The sequence below is a fragment of the Neophocaena asiaeorientalis genome, unplaced genomic scaffold, assembly GCF_003031525.2.
Source record: "Neophocaena asiaeorientalis asiaeorientalis breed wild unplaced genomic scaffold, Neophocaena_asiaeorientalis_V1.1 scaffold37, whole genome shotgun sequence".
Taxonomy (NCBI): domain Eukaryota; kingdom Metazoa; phylum Chordata; class Mammalia; order Artiodactyla; family Phocoenidae; genus Neophocaena; species Neophocaena asiaeorientalis.
This window is the reverse complement of record NW_020174269.1, coordinates 672,054-695,093: the sequence shown is the minus strand read 5'-3', so window position 1 is coordinate 695,093 and position 23,040 is coordinate 672,054. Positions and strand designations below refer to the sequence as shown.

General features: G+C 39.6%; 1 protein-coding gene across 1 annotated transcript in view; it reads left to right on the top strand.

Moving 5' to 3' along the window:
* Positions 1-23,040, top strand: part of ARSB (arylsulfatase B) — a 179,511-nt gene that overhangs the window by 16,507 nt on the left and 139,964 nt on the right. Inside the window, exons 3-4 of the mRNA XM_024755709.1 lie at positions 12,147-12,333; positions 20,807-20,997. Coding sequence (XP_024611477.1) covers positions 12,147-12,333; positions 20,807-20,997 — 378 coding nt within the window. The remainder of the gene's footprint in view (positions 1-12,146; positions 12,334-20,806; positions 20,998-23,040) is intronic.

Here is a 23,040-nt window from a genome sequence, read left to right as displayed (position 1 = left end):
GCTAGTCTTTATTCCTGTGCTCATTTAAGAGGAGACGTAAAGGATGCATCAGCTCCATACTGATAAGCAAGATGGCCACCTGCTAAAACACATCAGGGTTTTAACGCAGAGAGCCCTGGGGATGACTTGCTGTGATGGGTCTTCTGTTTTGCTGAAGCCAAGTGTCCTTCCTAAGCCTAGCCAGAGCCCGGGAGCATTTTCCCAAAACGAAAGGGGCAGCTGGAGGCCTTAGTCTGCAAGTGTTGAAGATACTGAAAAAAAGAAAAAAATCTGATCTTTACCTTTTTACTTCCCAAGTAACCGGAAAAGAGGAAATAAGGACATAAGTTTGGGGTTGAGTGGAATATGACCCATTGACTTATGGGATTTTTTGGTTGATTGACATTTGAGGTTTATTATTCCAAGAATCACTTTGAGCATAAGCCGTTACTGTCTGGTAACTCTGTTTTTGTTCCCTTAAGCATATCACTTTTCCAAAAAGTCTTTTTCCTCCGTATTTTCCTTCCTTCTCATTTTGGGCTTTTGGTTGGATTTATAATTTAAGCAGAGAAAGGCAGTAAAACAGTTTTTGCCTTGTTTATTCCTTTTACAAACAACATCCCTTTGTGGTTTAGTCAGATTTACACTCTTTGCTAATCAACACCAAAATAAATAGACCTTTAAAACTGCTAGTGATACCAGCCAGTTCTGCAGCCTGAGTTCTGAAGGACCAGGCCAGATGGCAAAGCCAGGCCCCTAACACACATAATGTGTGTTCTGTAGCTCTTGGCTTCAGCAGCATGGGCAGCTGATGGCTTTTTAGAAGGCTTAGGGGGAAGTGAGCAGATTCTCCACTATCCATTTGTTCTGTGGGGCATCTCCAGGAATAAGGTGGCCTGAGTGGTACTTGACCATGGTTAAAACCTGTAGTGTTCTGGCCCAGGCCCAGGCTGGCAGTTCTGAACTCCTGGCCAGCCACCAGCCTGTTCTGTGATTGTGTTCTGGTCATGAAGCTTCCCTCTAGGCTCTCTGGTGTATAAAGTGGAATAGTAGAGCTGCCTGTTTTTCTGGCTTTTCAAGTAGTGCAGGAGGAGGTATTGCACAAATACATGGTTGCAATGAGTTCATCTTGCACAGGTCAGACTGACAGGATAGAATCTTCCTCTGTTCATCTGGAAGTTATCTCAACGTTATTGAGGTTTGGAGAGAAATAGCATCCATTGCCACGTATGTAGCAGTGGGTCACCTGGCCCCTGGGAGAGTTTATTGTAAGTGTAGCTGAAATAAAGAGGTTCTGATGTGGGAACCATCTTCCTCTTCCCCCCTTCAGGAGAGTGGTTTTTTTCTTTTATGCTCATGAGACCACTCTGATAGTATATTCCAGGTCTACAGGGGACAGAATAACTTACAGGATCAAATAAATTTTTACATGCAACAAACCATGTAAACAAGGATTTCTCATAGAGAGAACTCAGAGACAAGCCAGGTCCTTTACTGAATTTGTAGACCCTTTGCCTTTGTGGAGGGAATCCTTGACAGTCAAGTAAAATCTTAGGAGAAGCTGTTTTTCAAAGATTTGGTTTAGTGAAGAAGAGATAGCTACATGTGGAAGAAAGAGAGTAGCCCCTTTGGACTTTCATGTATTATCTACAGAACCTCTCCATTCAACACCTACTCTGCAAACACTGAAGATGGGTGTTAGAATGAAATTGTTGTAAATGCTGTTGGGTTGCCAAAGTGACGCTTATTTTTTCTTTTGATTCTTCTTGGTGCCTTGTCATCCTTTCCCATGGAGCATGGTGTGGCTCTCTAGTTCTGTGCTAAACTCAAGTGCTGGGTTGCAACCAGCTCTGCATTCATTCGCCTGTTTACTGCTTCTCTACACACTACAGTTTCCTTACTTCAAACAGTGTTTGAACAGACCAAAAACATGTTTTTGGCCATCATCCAGACTTTGGCTTCCCCTCCCCCAGTAATGCCATGAAAACGTCCTGTCGAATAAATTCTCAGGAACTGAAAAGAATGTTCCCTACCCTGTGTGATTGCAGGTAACAGAGGCAGGCTTCAGCTGACCGCCTGGTGTGGTGCCCATGTGGCCTCGGAAAAGTGAATCACACAGCATCCCTTGGCAGTGCTTTAGAGTGATTGGAGATCATTCTCTGCATGTGATGGATGAGCTTTCCATTTAAAGAAATTTGCACATAACATTTATTTCCACTGGGTCTTTTGAACTCCATAAAATATTATCCTTCTTTATCCTCTGCTGTTGCCAATTAGTATATATTATGAAGTTTTTTGAACCCAGGATTAATTTTCTATTGAGTAAACTTCTAGCGTTAACCGTGGACAGAATCCTTCTGTTATGTGAGGGATGTGGTTGTGTGTGCGTGTGTATGTTTAGAGAGCAATGTTTCCCTTTCCCAGCTTGGGTATTGTAACATCCTTATTATTCAGGATCCCAGCTGGGAAAAGATGGCACATTCAAATTAGGATAATTTAGGGAGGGTTTATTTGCAAAGGGACTATTTGAAAAGGTATGAATGTGTGGGGGAAACACAAGCCATAGTGTATAACCCACTGGAGCTGTTACTACCCCTAGACCAGGGGGAAGAAAGGAAAGAGGAGTGACCAGAACCTAGAAACAGAGTCCTGTAAAGAAGGCCACCTTTGGGATGGCCTGCAGGATACGGACAGCCTGGTAGCTCAGGGCCACTCACCTCTTCCCTCCTTCCAATCCCAGTCTGGGCTCCCCATTGGCTGAACCCAGTCAGAACCAGAAGGTGCAGGAGCCCTTTGATTTGGCCCCAGTAGGTCAACTTCCCAGGCTGGAGACAGGACAGAAGGCAGACTGGGGATTTGGAGGGCAAATGAAGGGCATCTGGCATATATCCCAATGAAGGTGTCCAATTATTTCTAGGCAAGGTATAAACATCTAAATAGAAAACTTAAACTCACTTTTATTTTTAAACAGCTTTATTGAGGTATAATTGACATGCAATAAACTACACGTATTTCAAGTATACAATTTGATAAGTTTTGATATGTATATGCCTGTGAAGCCGTTACCACATAATCAAGATAGCGAACATATTATCACCTTCAAAATAAATCCACTTTAATTTAACATTTAAGATATTCCACATGGTTCTTTTAGGAGGGCATGGAAAGGTATCGTGAAATCAAGCAACAGCAGGGACAATTCCAAAGGTATTGGCTCTGGACAGACACACAAAAAAATGAAATTCAGGACAATGTCAAAGCTTATGAGAAAACTATTTAATAGTAAGTAGCTTATAATAAATTAAAAAGAAAAGATGGTGAGTTTGAAGGGTTTTTGTTTTGTTTTTGTGTTTACTTTGTATCTGTTTATTGCCATGAATTTAAAACAAAATGAGGCAAAAATCTGTCTGTTCTGAGTAGTCAATATTTGAATCTCAAAAAATCAGTGATAAATCAGGATTTAATAGCACCAGCAGAACTATAGATTAGAACCAGCATACATGTCATTTGATGTTAATATGTACCACATCCCACTCCAGGGGGCAGGCCCAGGCTTAGGTGCATGTTCTGTATAATCCCATCTCCTCAAGAAAGTGTATTGAAATGTAGGTGAGAGGGCGTGATGTGTTATTGATGACAATGCTTACAGTATTACCATGACAGTTGCTGAGTGTTTAGTGTACGGTTAGTGAAAGAGCTGGGATGCGATTTAATTCTCTGAGCTTCGGGCTCTTATGCTTTAAATTATAAAAGCAAGTAAATCATTTACAAACACATTTTGTTTTTACCATTTATTAATAATTGCTTGCTACCCATCTGACAGCTGATGGAGGCGCCAGAGAGTCATGGCTGGGTTGAGAACTGGCACTGTCAATCTTTGGTGTCCCCAGAGCCCCATTTATTCTAGGGAAATCAGGAGTGCCCAGTGAGTGCTAGGGAAAGCTAGTGTCGGTGAAGAATTAAATGTGAGACTCCACCCCGCTTCCTACAGAGAAGAGCACCTCCCTGGCTAAGCAAGGACAAGTGATTGGTGGGGGGGAGAGGGGTAACATTGTAGGGAAGGGAGGGTCTGGGTAGGCAATGAGGGAAGCCACCAAGGACCCCCCTTGTGCACCAGCAGTGGGTGCAGTATCATCCCTCAGCACAGGAGCTGTGACAAGGGCCACACCGGTTTCCGTGTGGCCTTCGAACTTACCTAGCAAGTTCAGGGCCTTTGCATTCTTATTCCTTATGCCTAGATTGCTCTGCCCCAAATTTTTGCAAGGCTCTCTCTTACTCTCTTATTTCATTCAGATTTCTGCTCAAGTATCTCCTCCTCAAAGAAGCTTTCTTTTGCCATCCTCTCTAAAGAGTCACCTGTCACTATCTCCCTCTCTATTTTCCTCATAACAATGATCACTGTCAGACTAACGTCCTTCTCTAACTTTTTGGTTTTAGGACCTCTGTACATGCTTAAAAATTGAAGACCCTATAGAGCTTACATTTGTGTGGCTATACCTTTCAAAATTTACTATGTCAGAAATTAAAATAGAAATTTAAAAATATTTTTATTCATTGAAAAACAGCAATAATAATTCTATTACATATTAATGTAAATAACTTGGGGAAAATAACTGTATTTTTCAAAACAAGAGAGTTACACAAGAAGAATGACGTTTTATATTTTTTTACTTTAATTTTTTTTATACAGCAGGTTCTTATTAGTTATCTATTTTATACACATCAGTGTATACTTGTCAATCCCAATCTCCCAATTCATCACACCTGCCACACCCTGCTTTCCCCCCTTGGTATCCATATGTTTGTTCTCTACATCTGTGTCTCTATTTCTGCCTTGCAAACTGGTTCATCTTGTACCATTTTCCTTGGTTCCACATATATGCGGTAATATACAATATTTGTTTTTCTCTTTCTGACTTACTTCACTCTTACTTCACAGTCTCTAGGTCCATCCATGTCTCTATAAATGACCCAATTTCATTCCTTTTTATGGCTGAGTAATATTCCATTGTATATATGTACCACATCTTTATCCATTCATCTGTCAATGGGCATTTAGGTTGCTTCCATGTCCTGGCTATTATAAATAGTGCTGCAATAAACATTGGGGTACATGTGTCTTTTTGAATTATGGTTTTCTCTGGGTATATGTCCAGTAGTGGGATTGCTGGGTTATATGGTAATTCTATTTTTAGCTTTTTTTTTGTTTGTTTGTTTTTTGTTTTTTTGCCATACGCGGGCCTCTCACTGTTGTGGCCTCTCCCGTTGCGGAGCACAGGCTCCGGACGCACAGGCTCAGTGGCCATTGCTCACGGGCCCAGCCGCTCCACGGCATGTGGGATCCTCCCGGACCGGGGCACAAACCCATGTCCCCTGCATCAGCAGGCGGACTCTCAACCACTGTGCCACCAGGGAAGCCCTATTTTTAGTTTTTTAAGGACCCTCCATACTGTTCTCCATAGTGGCTGTATCAATTTACATTCCCAGCAACAGTGCAAGAGGGTTCCCTTTTCTCCACACCGTCCCCAGCATTTGTTGTTTGTGGAGTTTCTGCTGATGCCCATTCTAACCAGTATGAGGTGATAACTCATTGTAGTTTTGATGTGCATTTCACTAATAATTAGTGATGTTGAGCAGCTTTTCATGTGCCTCTTGGTCATCTGTATGTCTTCTTTGGAGAAATGTCTATTTAGGTCTTCTGCCCATTTTTTGATTGGGTTGTTTGTTTTTTTAATTGAGCTGCATGAGCTGTTTATATATTTTGGAGATTAATCCTTTGTCCGTTGATTTGTTTGCAAATATTTTCTCCCATTTTGAGGGCTGTCTTTTCGTCTTGTTTACAGTTTCCTTTGCTGTGCAAAAGCTTTAAAGTTTCATTAGGTCCCATTTGTTTATTTTTATTTTTATTTCCATTACTCTAGGAGGTGGGTCAAAAAAGATCTTACTGTGATTTATGTCAAAGAGTGTTTTTCCTATGTTTTCCTCTAAGAGTTTTATAGTGTCCAGTCTTACATTTAGGTCTTTAATCCACTTTGAGTTTATTTTTGTATATGGTGTTAGGGAGTGTTCTAATTTCATTCTTTTACGTGTAGCTGTCCAGTTTTCCCAGCACCACTTATTGAAGAGACTGTCTTCTCCATTGTATGTCCTTGCCTCCTTTGTCATAGATTAGTTGACCATAGGTGCGTGGGTTTATCTCTGGGTTTTCTATCCTGTTCCATTGATCTATATTTCTGTTTTTGTGCCAGTACCATATTCTCTTGATTACTGTAGCTTTGTAATATAGTCTGAAGTCAGGGAGTCTGATTCCTCCAGCTCCGTGTTTTTCCCTCAAGATTGCTTTGTCTGTTTGGGGTCTTTTGTGTCTCCATACAAATGTTAAGATTTTTTGTTCTAGTTCTGTAAAAAATGCCATTGGTAATTTGATAGGGATTACAGTGAATCTGTAGATTGCTTTGGGTAGTATAGTCATTTTCACAATATTGATTCTTCCAATCCAAGAACATGGTATTTCTCTTCATCTGTTTGTGTCATCTTTGATTTCTTTCATCAGTGTCTAATACTTTTCTGAGTACAGGTCTTTTACCTCCTTAGGTAGGTTTATTCCTAGGTATTTTATACTTTTTGTTGCAGTGGTGAATGGGATTGTTCCCTTAATTTGTCTTTCTGATCTTTTGTTGTTAGTATATAGTAATGGAAGAGATTTCTGTGCATTAATTTTGTATCCTGCAGCTTTACCAAATTCATTGATTAGCTCTAGGAATTTTCTCATGGCATCTTTAGGATTATCTATGTATAGTATCAAGTCATCTGGAAACAGTGACAGTTTTGCTTCTTCTTTTCCAATTTGTATTCCTTTTCTTTCTTTTTCTTCTCTGATTGCTGTGGCTAGGACTTCCAAAACGATGTTGAATAATAGTGGCAAGAGTGGGCATCCTTGTTCCTGATCTTCGAGGAAATGCTTTCAGTTTTTCACCATTGAGAATGATGCTTGCTGTGGGTTTGTCGTATATGGCCTTTATTATGTTGAGGTAAGTTCCCTCTATGCAGTTTCTGGAGAGTTTTTATCATAAATAGGTGTTGAATTTTGTCAAAAGCTTTTTCTGCATCTATTGAGATGATCGTATGGTTTTTAGTCTTCAATTTGTTAATATGGTGTATCACATTGATTGATTTGCATATATTGAAGAACCCTTGCATCCCTGGGATAAATCCCACTTGATCATGGCGTATGATCCTTTTAATGTGTTATTGGATTCTGTTTGCTAGTACTCTTGAGGATTTTTACATCTATATTCATCAGTGATATTGATCTGTAATTTTCTGTTTTTGTAGTATCTTTGTCCGGTTTTGGTATCAGGGTGATGGTGGCCTCATACAATGCGTTTGGGAGTGTTCCTTCCTCTGCAGATTTTTGGAAGACTTTGAGAAGGATGGGTGTTAACTCTTCTCTAAATGTTTGATAGAATTCACCTGTGAAGCCATCTGGTCCTGGACTTTTGTTTGCTGGAAGATTTTTAATCACAGTTTCAATTTCATTACTTGCGATTGGTCTGTTCATGTTTTCTATTTCTTCCTGGTTCAGTCTCAGAAGGTTGTGTTTTTCTAAGAATTTGTCCGTTTCTTCCAGGTTATCCATTTTATTGGCATAGGGTCGCCTGTAGTAGTCTCTTATGATGCTTTGTATTTCTGTGAAGTCCATTGTAACTTCTCTTTTTTATTTCTAATTTTATTGATTTGAGTCCTCTCCCTCTTTTTCTTGTTGAGTCTGGCTAAAGGTTTACCAATTTTGTTTATCTTTTCAAAGAACCAGTTTTTAGTTTTATTGATCTTTACTGTTGTTTTATTTGTTTCTATCTCATCTATTTCTGCTCTGATCTTTATGATTTCTTTCCTTCTAACTTTTGGTTTTGTTTGGTCTTCTTTCTCTACTTCCTTTATGTATAAGGTTGGATTGTTTATTGGAGATTTTTCTTGTTTATTGAGGTAGGATTGTATTGCTCTAGATTTCCCTCTTAGAACTGCTTTTGCTGCATCCCATAAGGTCTGGATCATCGTGTTTTCATTGTCATTTGTCTCTAGGTATTTTTTAATTTCCTCAGCCATCTCTTTGTTATTTAGTAACGTATTGTTTAGCCTTCATGTGTTTGTGTTTTTTACATTTTTTATCCTGTAATTGATTTCTAATCTTATAGCATTGTGGTCAGAAAAGATGCTTGATATGATTTCAATTTTCTTAAATTTACTGAGGCTTGATTTGTGACCCATGATGTGATCTATCCTGGGGAATGTTCCATGTGCACTTGAGAAGAAAGTGTAGTCGGCTGTTTTGGGATGGATTGTCCTATAAATGTCAATTAAATCTACCTTGTCTATTGTGTCATTTAAAGCTTTTGTTTCCTTGTAATATTCTGTCTGGATGATCTGTCCATTGGTGTAAGTGAGATGTTAAAGTCCCCCACTATTATTGTGTTACTGTCGATTTCCTCTTTTATAGCTGTTAGCATTTACGTTATGTATTGAGGTGCTCCTATGTTGGGTACATATATATTTATAATTGTTATATCTTCTTCTTGGATTGATCCCTTGATCATTGTGTAGTGTCCTTCCTTGTCTCTTGTAACATTCTTTATTTTAAAGCCTATTTTATCTGATATGAGTATTGCTACTCTAGCTTTCTTCTGATTTTCATTTGCATGGGTTACCTTTTACCATCCCCTCACTTCCAGTCTGTATGTGTCCCTAGGTCTGAAGTGGGTCTCTTGTAGACAGCATATATATGGGTCTTGTTTTTGTATCCATTCAGTGAGCCTGTGTCTTTTTGTTGGAACATTTAACACATTTAAGGTAATTATCAATTTGTATGTTCCTATTACCATTTTCATAATTGTTTGGGGTTTGTTTTTGTAGGTCCTTTTCTTCTTTTGTGTTTCCCACTGAGAGAAGTTCCTTTAGTGTTTGTTGTAGAGCTGGTTTGGTGGTGCTGAATTCTCTTATCTTTTGCCTGTCTGTAAAGCTTTTGATTTCTCCATCGAATCTGAATGAGATCCTTGCGGGGTAGAGTAATCTTGGTTGTAGCTTCTTCCCTTTCATCACTTTAAATATATCGTGCCACTCCCTTCTGGCTTGTAGCGTTTCTGCTGAGAAATCAGCTGTTAACCTTATGGCATTCCCTTGTATGTTATTTGTCATTTTTCCCTTGTTGTTTTCAATAATTTTTCTTTGTCTTTAATTCTTGTCAATTTGATTACTATGTGTCTTGGCGTGTTTCTCCTTGGAATTATCCTGCCTGGGACTCTGCACTTCCTGGACTTGGGTGGCTATTTCCTTTCCCATGTTAGGGTAGGTTTTGACTATAATCTCTTCAGATATTTTCTCGGGTCCTTTCTCTCTCTCTTCTCCTTGTAGGACCCCTATAATGCAAATGTTGGTGCGTTTAATGTTTTCCCAGAGGTCTCTTAGGCTGTCTTCATTTCTTTTCATTCTTTTTTCTTTATTCTGTTCTGTGGCAGTGAATTCCACCATTCTTTCTTGCAGGTCATTTATCCGTTCTTCTGCATCAGCCATTCTGCTATTGATTCCTCCTAGTTTATTTTTCATTTCAGTTATTGTATTGTTCATCTCTGCTTGTTTGTTCTTTAATTCTTCTAGGTGTTTTTTCTTTAATTCTTCTAGGTCTTTGTTAAACATTTCTTCCATCTTCTTGATCTTTGCCTCCAGTCTTTTTCCAAGGTCCTGGGTCATCGTCACTATCATTATTCTGAATTCTTTTTTGGAAAGTTGCCTATCTCCACTTCATTTAGTTGTTTTTCTGGGGTTTTATCTTGTTTCTTCATCTGATACATAGTTCTCTGCCTTTTCATTTTGTCTATCTTTCTGTGAATGTGGTTTTCATTCCACAGGCTGCAGGATTGTAGTTCTTCTTGTTTCTGCTGTTTGCCTTCTGGTGGTTGAGGCTATCTAAGAGGCTTGTGTAAGCTTCCTGATGGGAGGGACTGGTGGTGGACAGAGCTGGCTGTTGCTCTGGTGGGCAGAGCTCAGTAAAACTTTAGTCCCCTTGTCTGCTGATGGGTGGGGCTGAGTTCCCTCCCTGTTGGTTGTTTGGCCTGAGGCGACCCAGCACTAGAGGCTACAAGCTCTTTGGTGGGGCTAATGGCAGACCCTGGGAGGGCTCACGCCAAGGAGTACTTCCCCAAACTTCTGCTGCCACTGTCTTTGTCCCTCTGGTGACCCACAGCCACCCCCTGCCTCTGCAGGAGACCTTCCAACACTAGCAGGTAGGTCTGGTTCAGTCTCCTATGGGGGTCACTGCTTCTTCCCTCTGGGATCTGATACACACACTACTTTGTTCGTGCTCTCCACGAGTGAAGTCTCTGTTTCCCCCAGTCCTGTTGAAGTCCTGCAATGAAATTCCACTAGCCGTCAAATTCTGGTTTTCTGGGAATTCCTCCTCCCATTGCTGGACTCCCAGGTTGGGAAGCCTGACGTGGGGCCCTGAACCTTCACTCCAGTGGGTAATCTTCTGTGGTATAATTGCTCTCCAGTTTGTGAGTCACCCATCCAGCAGTTATGGGATTTGATTTTATTGTGATTGCGCTCCTCCTACCATCTCATTGCAGCTTCTCCTCTGTCTTTGAATGTGGGATATCTCTTTTGGTGAGTTCTGGTGTCTTCCTGTCAATGCTTGTTCATCAGTTAGTTGCGATTCCAGTGCTCTCACAACAGGGAGTGAGTGCACGTCCTTCTACTCTGCCATCTTGAAGCAATCTCCCTGTTTTATATTTTTGTACGTGTTTCCTATTAATAGAAGATAGCTAGATTGTTACATCTGCTTCTGCATTCAACCTGTGCAATACTGTTGACCCTTGAACAACACGGATTTGAACTGTGAGGGTCCACTTATATATGTGGATTTTGTTCACTAAATACGTACTATGATGTTGCATGATCTGTGGTTGAATCCCTGGATGCTGCCAACTGTAAAGTTATACTTACATTTTCAACTGCACAGGGGTTAGTGCCCCTAACCCCCACTTGTTGAAAGGTCAACTGTATATTGTTTTGGGAAAAGTCGTTGAAGAACATCCAGCCTCACACAGATATGTAGTTGAAAAAGAGAGGGTTTTTTTAAAAAAAATTAATTTATTTTATTATTTATTTTTGGCTTCATTGGGTCTTCGTTGCTGTGCGTGGCTTTCTCTAGTTGCAGTGAGCAGGGGCTACTCTTTGTTGCGATGCGCGGCCTTCTTGTTGCGGTGCACGGGCTTCTCTTGTTGCGGTGGCTTCTCTTGTTGCGGAGCATGGGCTCTAGGCGTGTGGACTTCAGTAGCTGTGGCTCGCGGGCTCTAGAGCGCAGGCTCAGTAGTTGTGGTGCACGGGCTTAGTTGCTCCATGGCACGTGGGATCTTCCTGGACCAGGGCTCGAACCCGGGTCCCCTGCATTGGCAGGCGGATTCTTAACCACTGTGCCACCAGGGAAGTCCCCAAGAGAGGGTTATTTTAATAACCTTTTCATATAATTGTGGGTATTCTACTTTAATATTACACCAAGACTCAACACGTGATAATTTCTTAAAATTAGTTGTGTGGTACTTGCACCCTGGTGATACTTGTGGGAGCCGCTCCTAGCCTATGGATCAGATGGCCACTTTTTTTTTTTTTTAAGGAAAAGTTGGTCACTGTCTTTTGAAATTATGCTTTATGTAAGGTAGAATAAGAAATGCAAATCATTATCTTCATTATACCCTTTTAAAAAGTCAAGTCTTGAAAGATTATAGAAGCTTCTAATCAAACACCAACATCTCATGTGCATAGAAATTGGAACACTTTTTCCTTGATAGATCCACACTTCATATTATGGCTACTTTTTTGAGGTAAGAAGTGAAAACTTAACAGTTTCTAACATAGTTCCTGGATAAATATTTGTTGAAACTATCTAATGTTTGTTAGACTGCTTTTATTCATTTCTTTCAAATTCTTATTTATGTCTATTACCTTATTTGAATAAGTGAGAAAAATGCCTTTTAGAAATGCCTTAACCTGGTACAGAAATAGAATTAAACATTCATGTTTACACATATGTCTAGTAAATTAGGCAACCACTTTATCTGCTTGTTCAGAATATTTCAACATCATTAATCCATAATTTTATGTTTATCTATTTTAAGATCCACACAGGTTTACAGCACCAAATAATCTGGCCCTGTCAGCCCAGCTGCATTCCTCTGGATGAAAAACTCCTGCCCCAGCTTCTAAAAGAAGCAGGCTACGCTACCCACATGGTCGGAAAATGGCACCTGGGAATGTACAGGAAAGAATGTCTTCCAACCCGCCGAGGATTTGATACCTACTTTGGTAATGGAAATGCACATGTTTCTTTAACAACTCTGGCCAACTGCAGCCGTCTCATAAAACACAGCCAAGTGTAATCAAATGAAATAACTGGAAACCTGAACAGAGTGAATCAGTCAGCGCTGCCATGGGGCCACTGTCTAATGCCACGACCGTAAACATGGCTGTGCACTCAGCTCGTGATGGGACAGGCAGTTATCCTTGCCAGGGTTCTACATGCCACGTAGGGGCCTTTGCAGAGTCTGCTACCTCCAAGTCAGAGACCACTCTACTCTTAGAGAACCTTATTACCAAAAGGTTGATTTTTTAAAAAAATTCCAGGCAAAACCCAATACAAGAATATTTCCTTCACAAAGGTTCAGGATCTTTTTTTCTCCTCATGAATTGTGTTCAAAGGTTTTATTTTGTTTTGTATTTCCTGGAGATGATAAAGAAGACTCTTTTCCAATTGGCATCCTTCTTTCCTTCTGTGAGATCTGTTTTTGAAATTACTAGATTGAGGAAGATAGATCAAATAAAGAAAATGGGAGGGTAAATAACAAATGGTAATAGGAAAGATACAAAATAATAAGTATTTTATGGATTTGATAGCCCTATAAAAATAAATGTAAAGCCTACAGTTTTTTTTTTTTTTAAATATATGCTCTATTTAAACCTGTTACAAACTATTTCTTAACAACCTATTTATCTATTTATCTTGCCAGGGGCTACATAGCTTTCTGTCAAGTTCTTTTCATATTTTGCTTTTTTTTTTAAATTGGGGTGTAGCTGTTTTACAATGTTTGTTAGTTTCTACTGTACAGCGAAGTGAAGTAGAGTTCCCTGTGCTATACAGCAGGTTCTTATTAGATATCTATTTTATACATATTAGTGTATATACATCAATTGCAATCTCCCAGTTCATCCCACCTCTCACCCCCAACTTTCCCCCTCATATTTTGCTTTCCATCTAGCTATTCTGTTTTATCTGTCTAGCTGTTTAGCTCCCTACCTACCTCCCATTTGTCTCTTCATTTATTTACAAACTGCCATATACAGAAAGGAACACACAATGAAGATAAATTTTTAAAAACTAAATAGAATTGAAAAATCAGGGTGGGCTTCCCTGGTGGCGCAGTGGTTGGGAGTCCGCCTGCTGATGCAGGGGACATGGGTTCGTGCCCCGGTCCGGGAGGATCCCACATGCCACGGAGCAGCTGGGCCCGTGAGCCATGGCTGCTGAGCCTGCGCGTCCAGAGCCTGTGCTCCACAAGGGGAGAGCCCACAACAGTGAGAGGCCCGCGTACCACAAAAAAAAAAAAAAATCAGGGTGAGAGGAGGCGGAGTCAAGATGGCAGTATGGAAAGAGGTGGAGTTAGTGTCTCCCCACAGCTAGGGCACCTGCTGGCCACTGGTGGGGCACTCTGACACCTAAGGAGACAGGAGGATCCCCAAAGTGAACTGGTAGGATGTAAGGGGACTGAAGGGGGAGAAGTGGAGGCCAGACAGGATTGGCATCCCTGAGGCCAGGGAGATTAGGAGAGGCAGGCAGGAGGGGCCCTCTGGTAGAAGCAGGAGAGGAGTGGAGGGTGATTGCCCTGTTCACTCAGGCCCCGGGAGCCTGCTGAGCTCCCAGGCCTATCCCCTGCCCTCCAAAGCCCCCTCCAGGCTGCGTACGTTCTTGGGGGCATAGGAGGGAGGCTGGGGAGATCAGGAGAGGCAGGCGGGAGGGGCCCTCCCAAACCAGAGGAGGAGGAGAGGAGAGGAGGGTGTTTGCCCTGCCCACTTGCGCCCAGGAAGGCTGCTGGACTCCCAGGTGAGGGTCCCTGCCCTGTGAGACCAGGGCTGGGGGGCACGCCTGGGCCCCTTATGTTCCTTGAGCCTAACCGTCCCCCCCACCGCACACCCTCCAGGGCCTTTTCCAGCCCTGTGGGTCCTGAGCATCAGCCCTGCCCACCACCCAAACCTCACCCTTGCTTAGCCCCCACCCTCCACAGCCAAGGCCTTCCCCCCGCAACCTTTTTTTCCCCTCCTTCTCTTTTTTTTACTATTGTGGTACTGTTGTATATTCCAGTTGTTGATTCATCTATATTTTTATTTTTATATTCTCCCTATCTGTTAGTTTTCTAGCCTAATTTTATTTTTTACTTTGTTATTGTTCTTTTGGTTTTTCTTTTCTTTTTTTTTTTTTTTTGCCTCCCCAGGTGGCTTGCAGGATCTTGATTCACAAGCCCAGGGTCAGGCCGAAGCTCCTGCGGTGGGAGCTCTGAGTCTGAACCACTGGACTAACAGGGAACCTCAGACCATGGGGAATATTCATCAGAGTGAGGTCTCATGGAGTTCCTCATCTCAGGCAAGACCCAGCTCTACCCAATAGCCTACTAACCCTAGTGTTGGAAGCATCAGGTCAAACAACCGGTAAGACAGGAACACAATCCCACTTATTGAAAAAAAAAATGAGATGGCAAAAAAATATGTCACAGATGAAGGAGCAAGGTAAAAACCTATAAGATCAAATAAATGAAGAAGAAATAGGCAATCTACCTGAAAAAGAATTCATAGTAATGATAGTAAAGATGATCCAGAATCTCGAAAATAGAATGGAGGCACAGATTGACAAAATACAAGAAATGTTTAACAAAGATCTAGAAGAACTAAAGAACAAACAAACAGAGATGAACAACATAATAGCTGAAATGAAAAATACACTAGAAGGAATCAGTAACAGAATAACTGAGGCAGAAGAATGAATAAGTGAGCTGGAAGTAACTGCCAAGGAGAAGAATAAAGAAAAAAGAATGAAAAGAATTGAAGACAATCTCAGAGACCTCTGGGACAACACTAAACGCACCAACATTTGAATCATAGGGGTCCCAGAAAAAGAGAAAAAGAAAGGGTCTGAGAAAATATTTGAAGAGTTTATAGTTGAAAACTTCCCTAACATGGGAGAGGAAATAGTCACCGAAGTCCAGGAAGCACAGAGAATCCCATACAGGATAAACCCTAGGAAAAACACACCAAGACACATATTAATCAAATTAACAAAAATTAAATTCAAAGAAAAAATATTAAAAGCTGCAAGGGAAAAACAAAAAATAACATACAAAGGAATCCCCACAAGGTAATCAGCTGATTTTTCAGTGGAAACTCTGCAGGCCAGAAGGGGGTGGAAGGATATACTTAAAGTGGTGAAAGAGAAAAACCTACAACCAAGATTACTCTACCTAGCGAGGATCTCATTCAGATTCGATGGAGAAGTCAAAAGCTTTTCAGACAAGCAAAAGCTAAGAGAATTCAGCACCAGTAAACCAGTTTTACAACAAATGCTGAAAAAACTTCTCTAAACAGGAAACACAAGAGAAGAAAAAGACCCACAAAAAACAAACCCAAAACAATTAAGAAAATGGTAATAGGAATATACATACCAATAATAACCTTGAATGTAAATGGATTAAATGTCCCAACCAAAAGACATAGACTGGCTGAATGGATACAAAGACAAGACCCATATATAACCCACTTCAGACCTAGGGACACATACAGACTGAAAGTGAGGGGATGGAAAAAGATATTCCATGCAAATGGAAATCAAAAGAAAGCTGGATTAGCAATACTTGTATCAGATAAAATAGACTTTAAAATAAAGACTGTTACAAGAGATAAGGAAGGATACTACATAATGATCAAAGGATCAATCCAAGAAGAAGATATAACAATTATAAATGTTTATGCACCCAACATAGGAGCACCTCAATATATAAGGCAAATGCTAACAAGCATGAAAGGAGAAATCGACAGTAACAATAATAGTAGGGGACTTTAACATCCCACCTACACCAATGGACAGATCATCCAAACAGAAAATAAATAAGGGAACACAAGCTTTAAATGACACAATAGATCGGATAGATCTAATTTATATTTATAGAACATTCCACCCCAAAGTGGCAGAATACACTTGCTTCTCAAGTGCACATGGAACATTCTCCAGGATAGATCACATCTTGGGTCACAAATCAAGCCTTGGAAAATTTAAGAAAATTGAAATCGTATCAAGCATCTTTTCTGACCACAACGCTGTGAGATCGGAAATCAATTACAGGAAAAAAACTGTAAAAAAACAAATACATGGAGGCTAATCAGTGTGCTACTAAATAATCAAGAGATCACTGACGAAATCAAAAACTACATAGAAACAAATGACAATGGAAACATGACGACCCAAAACCTATGGGATGCAGCAAAAGCAGTTCTAAGAGGGAAGATTATAGCTATGCAATCTCATCTTAAGAAAAAAGAAAAATCTCAAATAAACAATCTAACCCTACACTTAAAACAACTAAAGAAAGAAGAACAAAGAAAACCCAAAGTCAGTAGAAGGAAAGAAATCATAAAGATCAGAGCAGAAATAAATGAAATAGAAACAAAGAAAACAATAGCAAAGGTCAATAAAACTAAAAGCTGGTTCTCTGAGAAGATAAACAAAATTGGTAAACCCTTAGCCAGACTCATCAAGAAAAAAAGGGAGAGGATGCAAATCAGAGTAAGAAATGAAAAAGGAGAAATGACAACTGACACTGCAGAAATGCAGAGGATTATAAGAGACTACTACAAACAACTATACGCCAATAAAATGGACAACCACAAAGAAATGGACAAATTCTTGGAAAGGTACAATTTTCCAAGACTGAACCAGGAAGAATTAGAAAATATAAACAGTCCTATCACAAGTAATGAAATTGAAACTGTAATTAAAAGTCTTCTAACAAACAAAAGTCCAGGAACAGATGGCTTCACAGGTGAACTCTATCAAACATTTATAGAAGAGCTAATACCCATCCCTCTCAAACTCTTCCAAAAAATTGCAGAGGAAGGAATACTCCCAAACGCATTCTATGAGGCCACTATCACCCTGATACCAAAACCAGATAAAGCTACTACAAAAAAAGAAAATTATAGACCAATATCACTGATGAACATAGATGAAAAACTCCTGCACAAATAGTAGCAAACATAATCCAACAGCACGTTAAAAGGATCATACACCATGATCAAGTGAGATTTATCCCTGGGATGCAAGGATTCTTCAATATGCACAAATTAATCAATGTGATACACCACATTAACAAATTAAGTGAGGTGGATGGACCTAGAGTCTGTCATACAGAGTGAAATAAGTCAGAAAAACAAATACTGTATGCTAACACATATATATGGAATCTGAAAAAAAAATGGTACTGATGAACCTAGTTGCAGGGCAGGATGAAGAGATAGACATAGAAAATGGACTTGAGGACATGGGGTGGGAGGGCGAAGCTGGGGCGAAGTGAGAGTAGCATTGACGTAGCATCGACATACGTACACTACTGAATGTAAAATAGTTGGCTGGTGGGAAGCAGCAGCATAGCACAGGGAGATAGGCTCGGTGCTTTGCGACAACCTAGAGGGGTGGGATAGGGAGGATAGGACGGAGGCTCAAGAGGGAGGGGATATGGGGACATGTGTATGCATATGGCTGATTCACTTTGTTGTGCAACAGAAACTAACACAGTATTTTGAAGCAATTATACTCCAATAAAGATCTATTTTTTAAAATCAGGATGAATAGAAAAAGATGGAATAGTTGCTTGGCACCAAGTTATTTAAAAAAAAAAAAAAACCTGCCTGGCTGTAGCAGACTTCACATTCAACTCTGAGATTTGGGACTTCTTATGCTCAAAGCAAAAAAAAAAAAAAGCAGTCTATAAGTGTCACATTACTTATAAGTTAAATGGAAACCAGATGTTCAGGAAGAGTAAAGCATTTTCTGGCTCTTAGATCTGAGAGAAATTTCTCCTTTGGGAGAAGGTAAGGTGGCAGCATCCTCAAAAACATCATTTTAGTAATAAAATGGTGGTTGTCTTATAGGTGTTTCTTGAGACATTCTCTTTTATTCAAGCTAGGACCAGAGCACCAAAGTACATTTCAGTTCAAGTGATTATATGGGGCCCACACAGTGCAGTTGAAGCTCACAGCTCTATAGTGCCTAGTTCGAACCACAGTTTAAGTCGAGATGTAAGGACATCCAGACGTGAGACACCGTGTGACCCACCCCCATCTGGGTTCTCTAGCAGACATTGCTTAATCAATAATGCATTCTTCCCTGTAGTATCTGGATGTATCCTCAGTATTCTTAAATAGCTGTTAAAAACAGGACTTGGGTGTAAGACCTCTTTGTCACCTTGGAAATTCTAGAGGAAAAAACAGCCTCTATATCCTTTGACGATTTTCAATCAGGTCTTTGCTTAATGATGGGTCGATACCTGTACTCTGGCAACTGGAAGGATATTTTAATTGTTTTTATTAAAAACCAAATTTTATATTTTAAAATTATATGTTTAAACCAAATTATATATTTAAAAATTCATTTGGACAGAGGTGGAAATAACATCCTTTTATGAGAATTAAGAAGCCTAAGTGAATTTAGACAGACAGACACCCCACCGCACATTCATGGAAGGGAGACTTGCAGAGAAGGAGGGCATGATGACGATGCAGTTGTTATCACTGTTATGACTTAGATGTTCTGTTAAAAAACAGATGATTGTGGGCCTGCTTGCACAACTCTGAGTACACTAAGAACCATTGAACTGTACAACGTAAGTGAGTGATTTGTATGATATGTGGATTATTCTCAATAAAGCTGTTAAATAATACAGCAGTCAGAGATTTAATTGTTCAAAATATAGTTTCTCATCTTCCCCCAAAAAGCATCGCTGCCATCTTCTTTAGACTCAGCATGTAAGTTCAAATTTGTGAATCATTGTTATGAGAAAGTTCTATGTGACTGTCACATGGTTGCTTGGTATTAGTTTGGCCAAGTATGTGAATAGATAGTTCTATTATGTGAATAAAGAGTTCTATTGGAATCCTATTTGTACTATCTTTTTAATATTTATGGTTTATACATCTTTTTATCAAGTATATCCTCCGCATGTATTTCCCCAAATGATAGAAAACAGTTTATTCTTACAGATAAAGAACCTGAAGTGATTCTTCAAGGTGTTACCAGCAGTTATTAACCCCAAATAGAACACCAGTGTCCTGACCCCTTTAATTACCCATATAAGGACTGAAATTATTTTCATGGATACATTTGTTTTTCGATTATATATTAATTAGCAAACACATTGGCTTTTCCTTTCTGTTATACCTGTAGGAGAAAAGATTACCATTTAAAGAGTTATCTTAAAACTAAGATGTTCATTGTATTTAGGACCTTGAATTTACTGAATCATGGAAAAGGAGGAAATTAAAATGAATTCATTTACTAGGTAAGATATGTAGGGCTTTTAATTGTGATTATAAGAAATATTTAGAACTGGGGAAAGAGGCCAATTTTATTATCTTCATTTTAATGTTAATAAGCAGTGTTTGTCAGGAGATAGCTCAGAGTCCAGCACAGTTATTTCTTTTGGATAGCTTTATCGAGGTGTAATTCACATACCATATAATTCACTCCATTAAAATGTACAATTCATTGATTTTTAAATAAATTCACAGGGTTGTACCACTGTCACTACAATCCAAATGTAGAACATTTCCATCACCCTAATAAAGAAACCCCATACACATTAGCAGTCACTCCCCATTTTCCCCTGACCCTCATAGCCCTAGGCAACCACTAACCTACTTTCTGTCTCTACAGATTTGCCTATTCTGAACATTTCATATAAATAGAATCATATAACATGCAGCACAGCTTATTTTAATATTTTAGGAAAATATGGAACATTTTGCAGGAACAACTAAACTTGAGAAAACATTTCTCCCATGTTTAAGTCTAAATTGTGGGATAGGCCATTGATGCCATTTAAATTGGGGGTGAAATTGAGATCAACAGACGTAGAAAAATCTAATTTCAACACCACATGTTAGTTTGCTCTTTTGGTCGTTATGTTTAGAGATCCTCTGTTTGGAAATCTTTGTGTCTTTCACCAGTGGGTGTCAGCATCTGACTAAAGATGATGCCTCCAAGAGCTACTTCTGTAAATAACCTTGAAGCCAGTCGACCAAGGACAATATCAACGTTATTTGAATTCTGCGTTCATTTATGTGATCACCTCAGAGTAAAAATTTGTAACAAATCACCTGAACCATATGCTATTTTAACCATTAGATAGCTTTAAAAGATTAAAATGTCATCACTTTTACTGAATTTAAACTCTGATTTTTTAAAACATTTACTTGGAATCACCCACTTTGAGAGTTACGTGATAGAGCTTATATTCTAAAGACTTGGCTAAGGGGTGGATTTGAATTTTTTTTACGATAACATTTTAATGCCTTATGCTAGCAAATATAGAGATGTTAAGAAATGGTGCTCTCATCAGCCTTGTCATTTGATTAGCCCTGACATGGATAATCAATTGCATTAGGCAATTAAATGCTGAGACCTTCGTTTGTTTACCATGTTTTATGCTATGCTGACTACTTTCATCTCCCATTCTCCTTGTAGGATATCTTCTAGGTAGTGAAGATTACTATTCCCATGAGCGCTGTACGTTAATCAACGCTCTGAATGTTACACGATGTGCTCTTGATTTTCGAGATGATGAAGAAGTTGCAACAGGGTATAAAAATATGTATTCAACAAATGTATTTACTGAAAGGGCTACAACCCTCATAACTAACCACCCACCAGAGAAGGTAAGTCTTGCTTTTCTATTGATATCAAAATTGTGTGAAGATAGCATCTCTTCAGGTGAATATAGGAAAAGGCCATTGTCCTTTAGGGAAAAACCTAATAAATACTAGGGGAGTCACTTTCAAGTTCTAGAGTACCTCAGTATCAGCTGAGAAGCTTGTTAAAAATAGAAATTCCTGGAGCCCACCCCTAAAAGTCTGATTTATTAAGTCTGGGAAAAATCCATATGTCAATATTTTAAGGAAACTCAAGGGTGATTCTGCTGCACGTGGTCCCCAGATCACACTTTGAGGAATGCTGTGCATATAGTGTTTCAGTACAAATATAGTTTTATTATTTTAGTATCCTGTGTGGAGGTGTGGTAATTAGTAAATTGACTTTTTCAAAAACTGTTAGGCTTATGTACAAGATGAGGCATTATTATGGCAAACTTTCTGTTAGGTATCCACAAACTTAAGGTTCAGGGCAAGTTCTCTAACTTTGTATTTCCCAGCCCTCCTCCAAGGTTATTTTGGCTATTCTAAATATTCTGCATTCCCATGTTTATTTAGAAGCAGCTGGCCAATTTCTACAAAAAAAAAAAAAGAAAAGTACCTGCTTGGATTTGGATTTCATTGAATCTGTGGACCAACTTGGGGACAATGACCTTAACAATATTGAGTCTTCTAATCTATAAACACGGTACACTGATGAGCCTGTTTATCACATCGACCGTACTGAAGCTAGTTGTATATGTCATGTGCTGAAATCTTTTGACTTATTTACAGATAAAAGTAGAAAAGAGTCTGAATAGCCTTGACATTTGTTGTTGTCGTTGTTAATCTGGAGTTAACCTCCTGAACCCAAGTTCAAGCTGAATTCTCTGGATTTAGCTTATAAATGCCTTCAAATCAGATATTTGTGTTGTCAGATATTGGGCTCAAAATATGGCTTCATTAAGAACTGTATTAACATGCCCTCGAAATTAGACCTTCAATAGGACTCTAACACAGCAAATTACAGAACGTGCTGTGTTATCCAGTTTTTCCAGTTTCCTGCCCTTTACCTCCTTGGCGGTTACTGAAGGTCCTCAGTGCAGATCACCATTTGGATTCCTGTTTAGATACCTGTTCAGACTTGGTATCTGGCTCCTGACTCCCTTTTTGACATAGTTTCTTCCTGCCTACCCTAACATAGCATTGAGTGGCTTTCCTGGTGTCTGTCCTCAGCTTTGCCCCACTTTTGGCTTTTTTTTTACTCTTTAATGCTGACCTGTTGGAGTGGCCATGCTTGCTGTGGAATATGGAAGAAATTGGAATATTCTCTCAAATATGTAGACATATGCAGATTTAAAATCTAGATGTAAACCAATATTCAGGCAGTTCGACAGATAACTGCTAGGTAATTGGCTTAAGTTCTCAGTTTTCTTCTGTATGTTTGGCATGTTATAGATAAGGTTAAAAACCCAAAGAACAAGATAAGATCTTGAGGGAACTGTGGTCCTTGTCCTGTCCTTTGAAGTTTGAGGTGGGCATCATTTTTCAGGTAAGCAAACTGGCTTAGAGAAATGAGGTAACTTGTTCAAGGTCACAGAATCAGAAACTGCACTGTTTAACTCCAGAGCTCAGTGCACTTAACAAGCCTCCCTAGTTGACAGTTTATATCTCAGACCAGCGACTATGAGCCCCAGTTTATGACTCAGCTTGATGGTTCCAGTATACAATACCATGACAGTATATTGGGATCATCTGGAAAGCTTGGAAGAAATACCACTTCCAAATATTGTGATTTATTGGTCCGGGGTGGGACCCTATCACTGGTATTTAATTATCCCTCCGCTCCTACCTCCAACCGGTGATTCTGATGTGCAGTCACTATCGATTCCTCTCAAGGACAGAGAAGCAAGCAGAAGCCAGCTGCCCTTTACAAGTTCACAATATACCACTATTTAATCGTGCAACAAGTATAAGATGCCTACAATAAAAATTAGTTTCCATTAAGGAACCATAGAGTGTTCTCTCCCAGTGCCCATAACATTACTCAAATAAGAGGAAGCACCTGGGGTG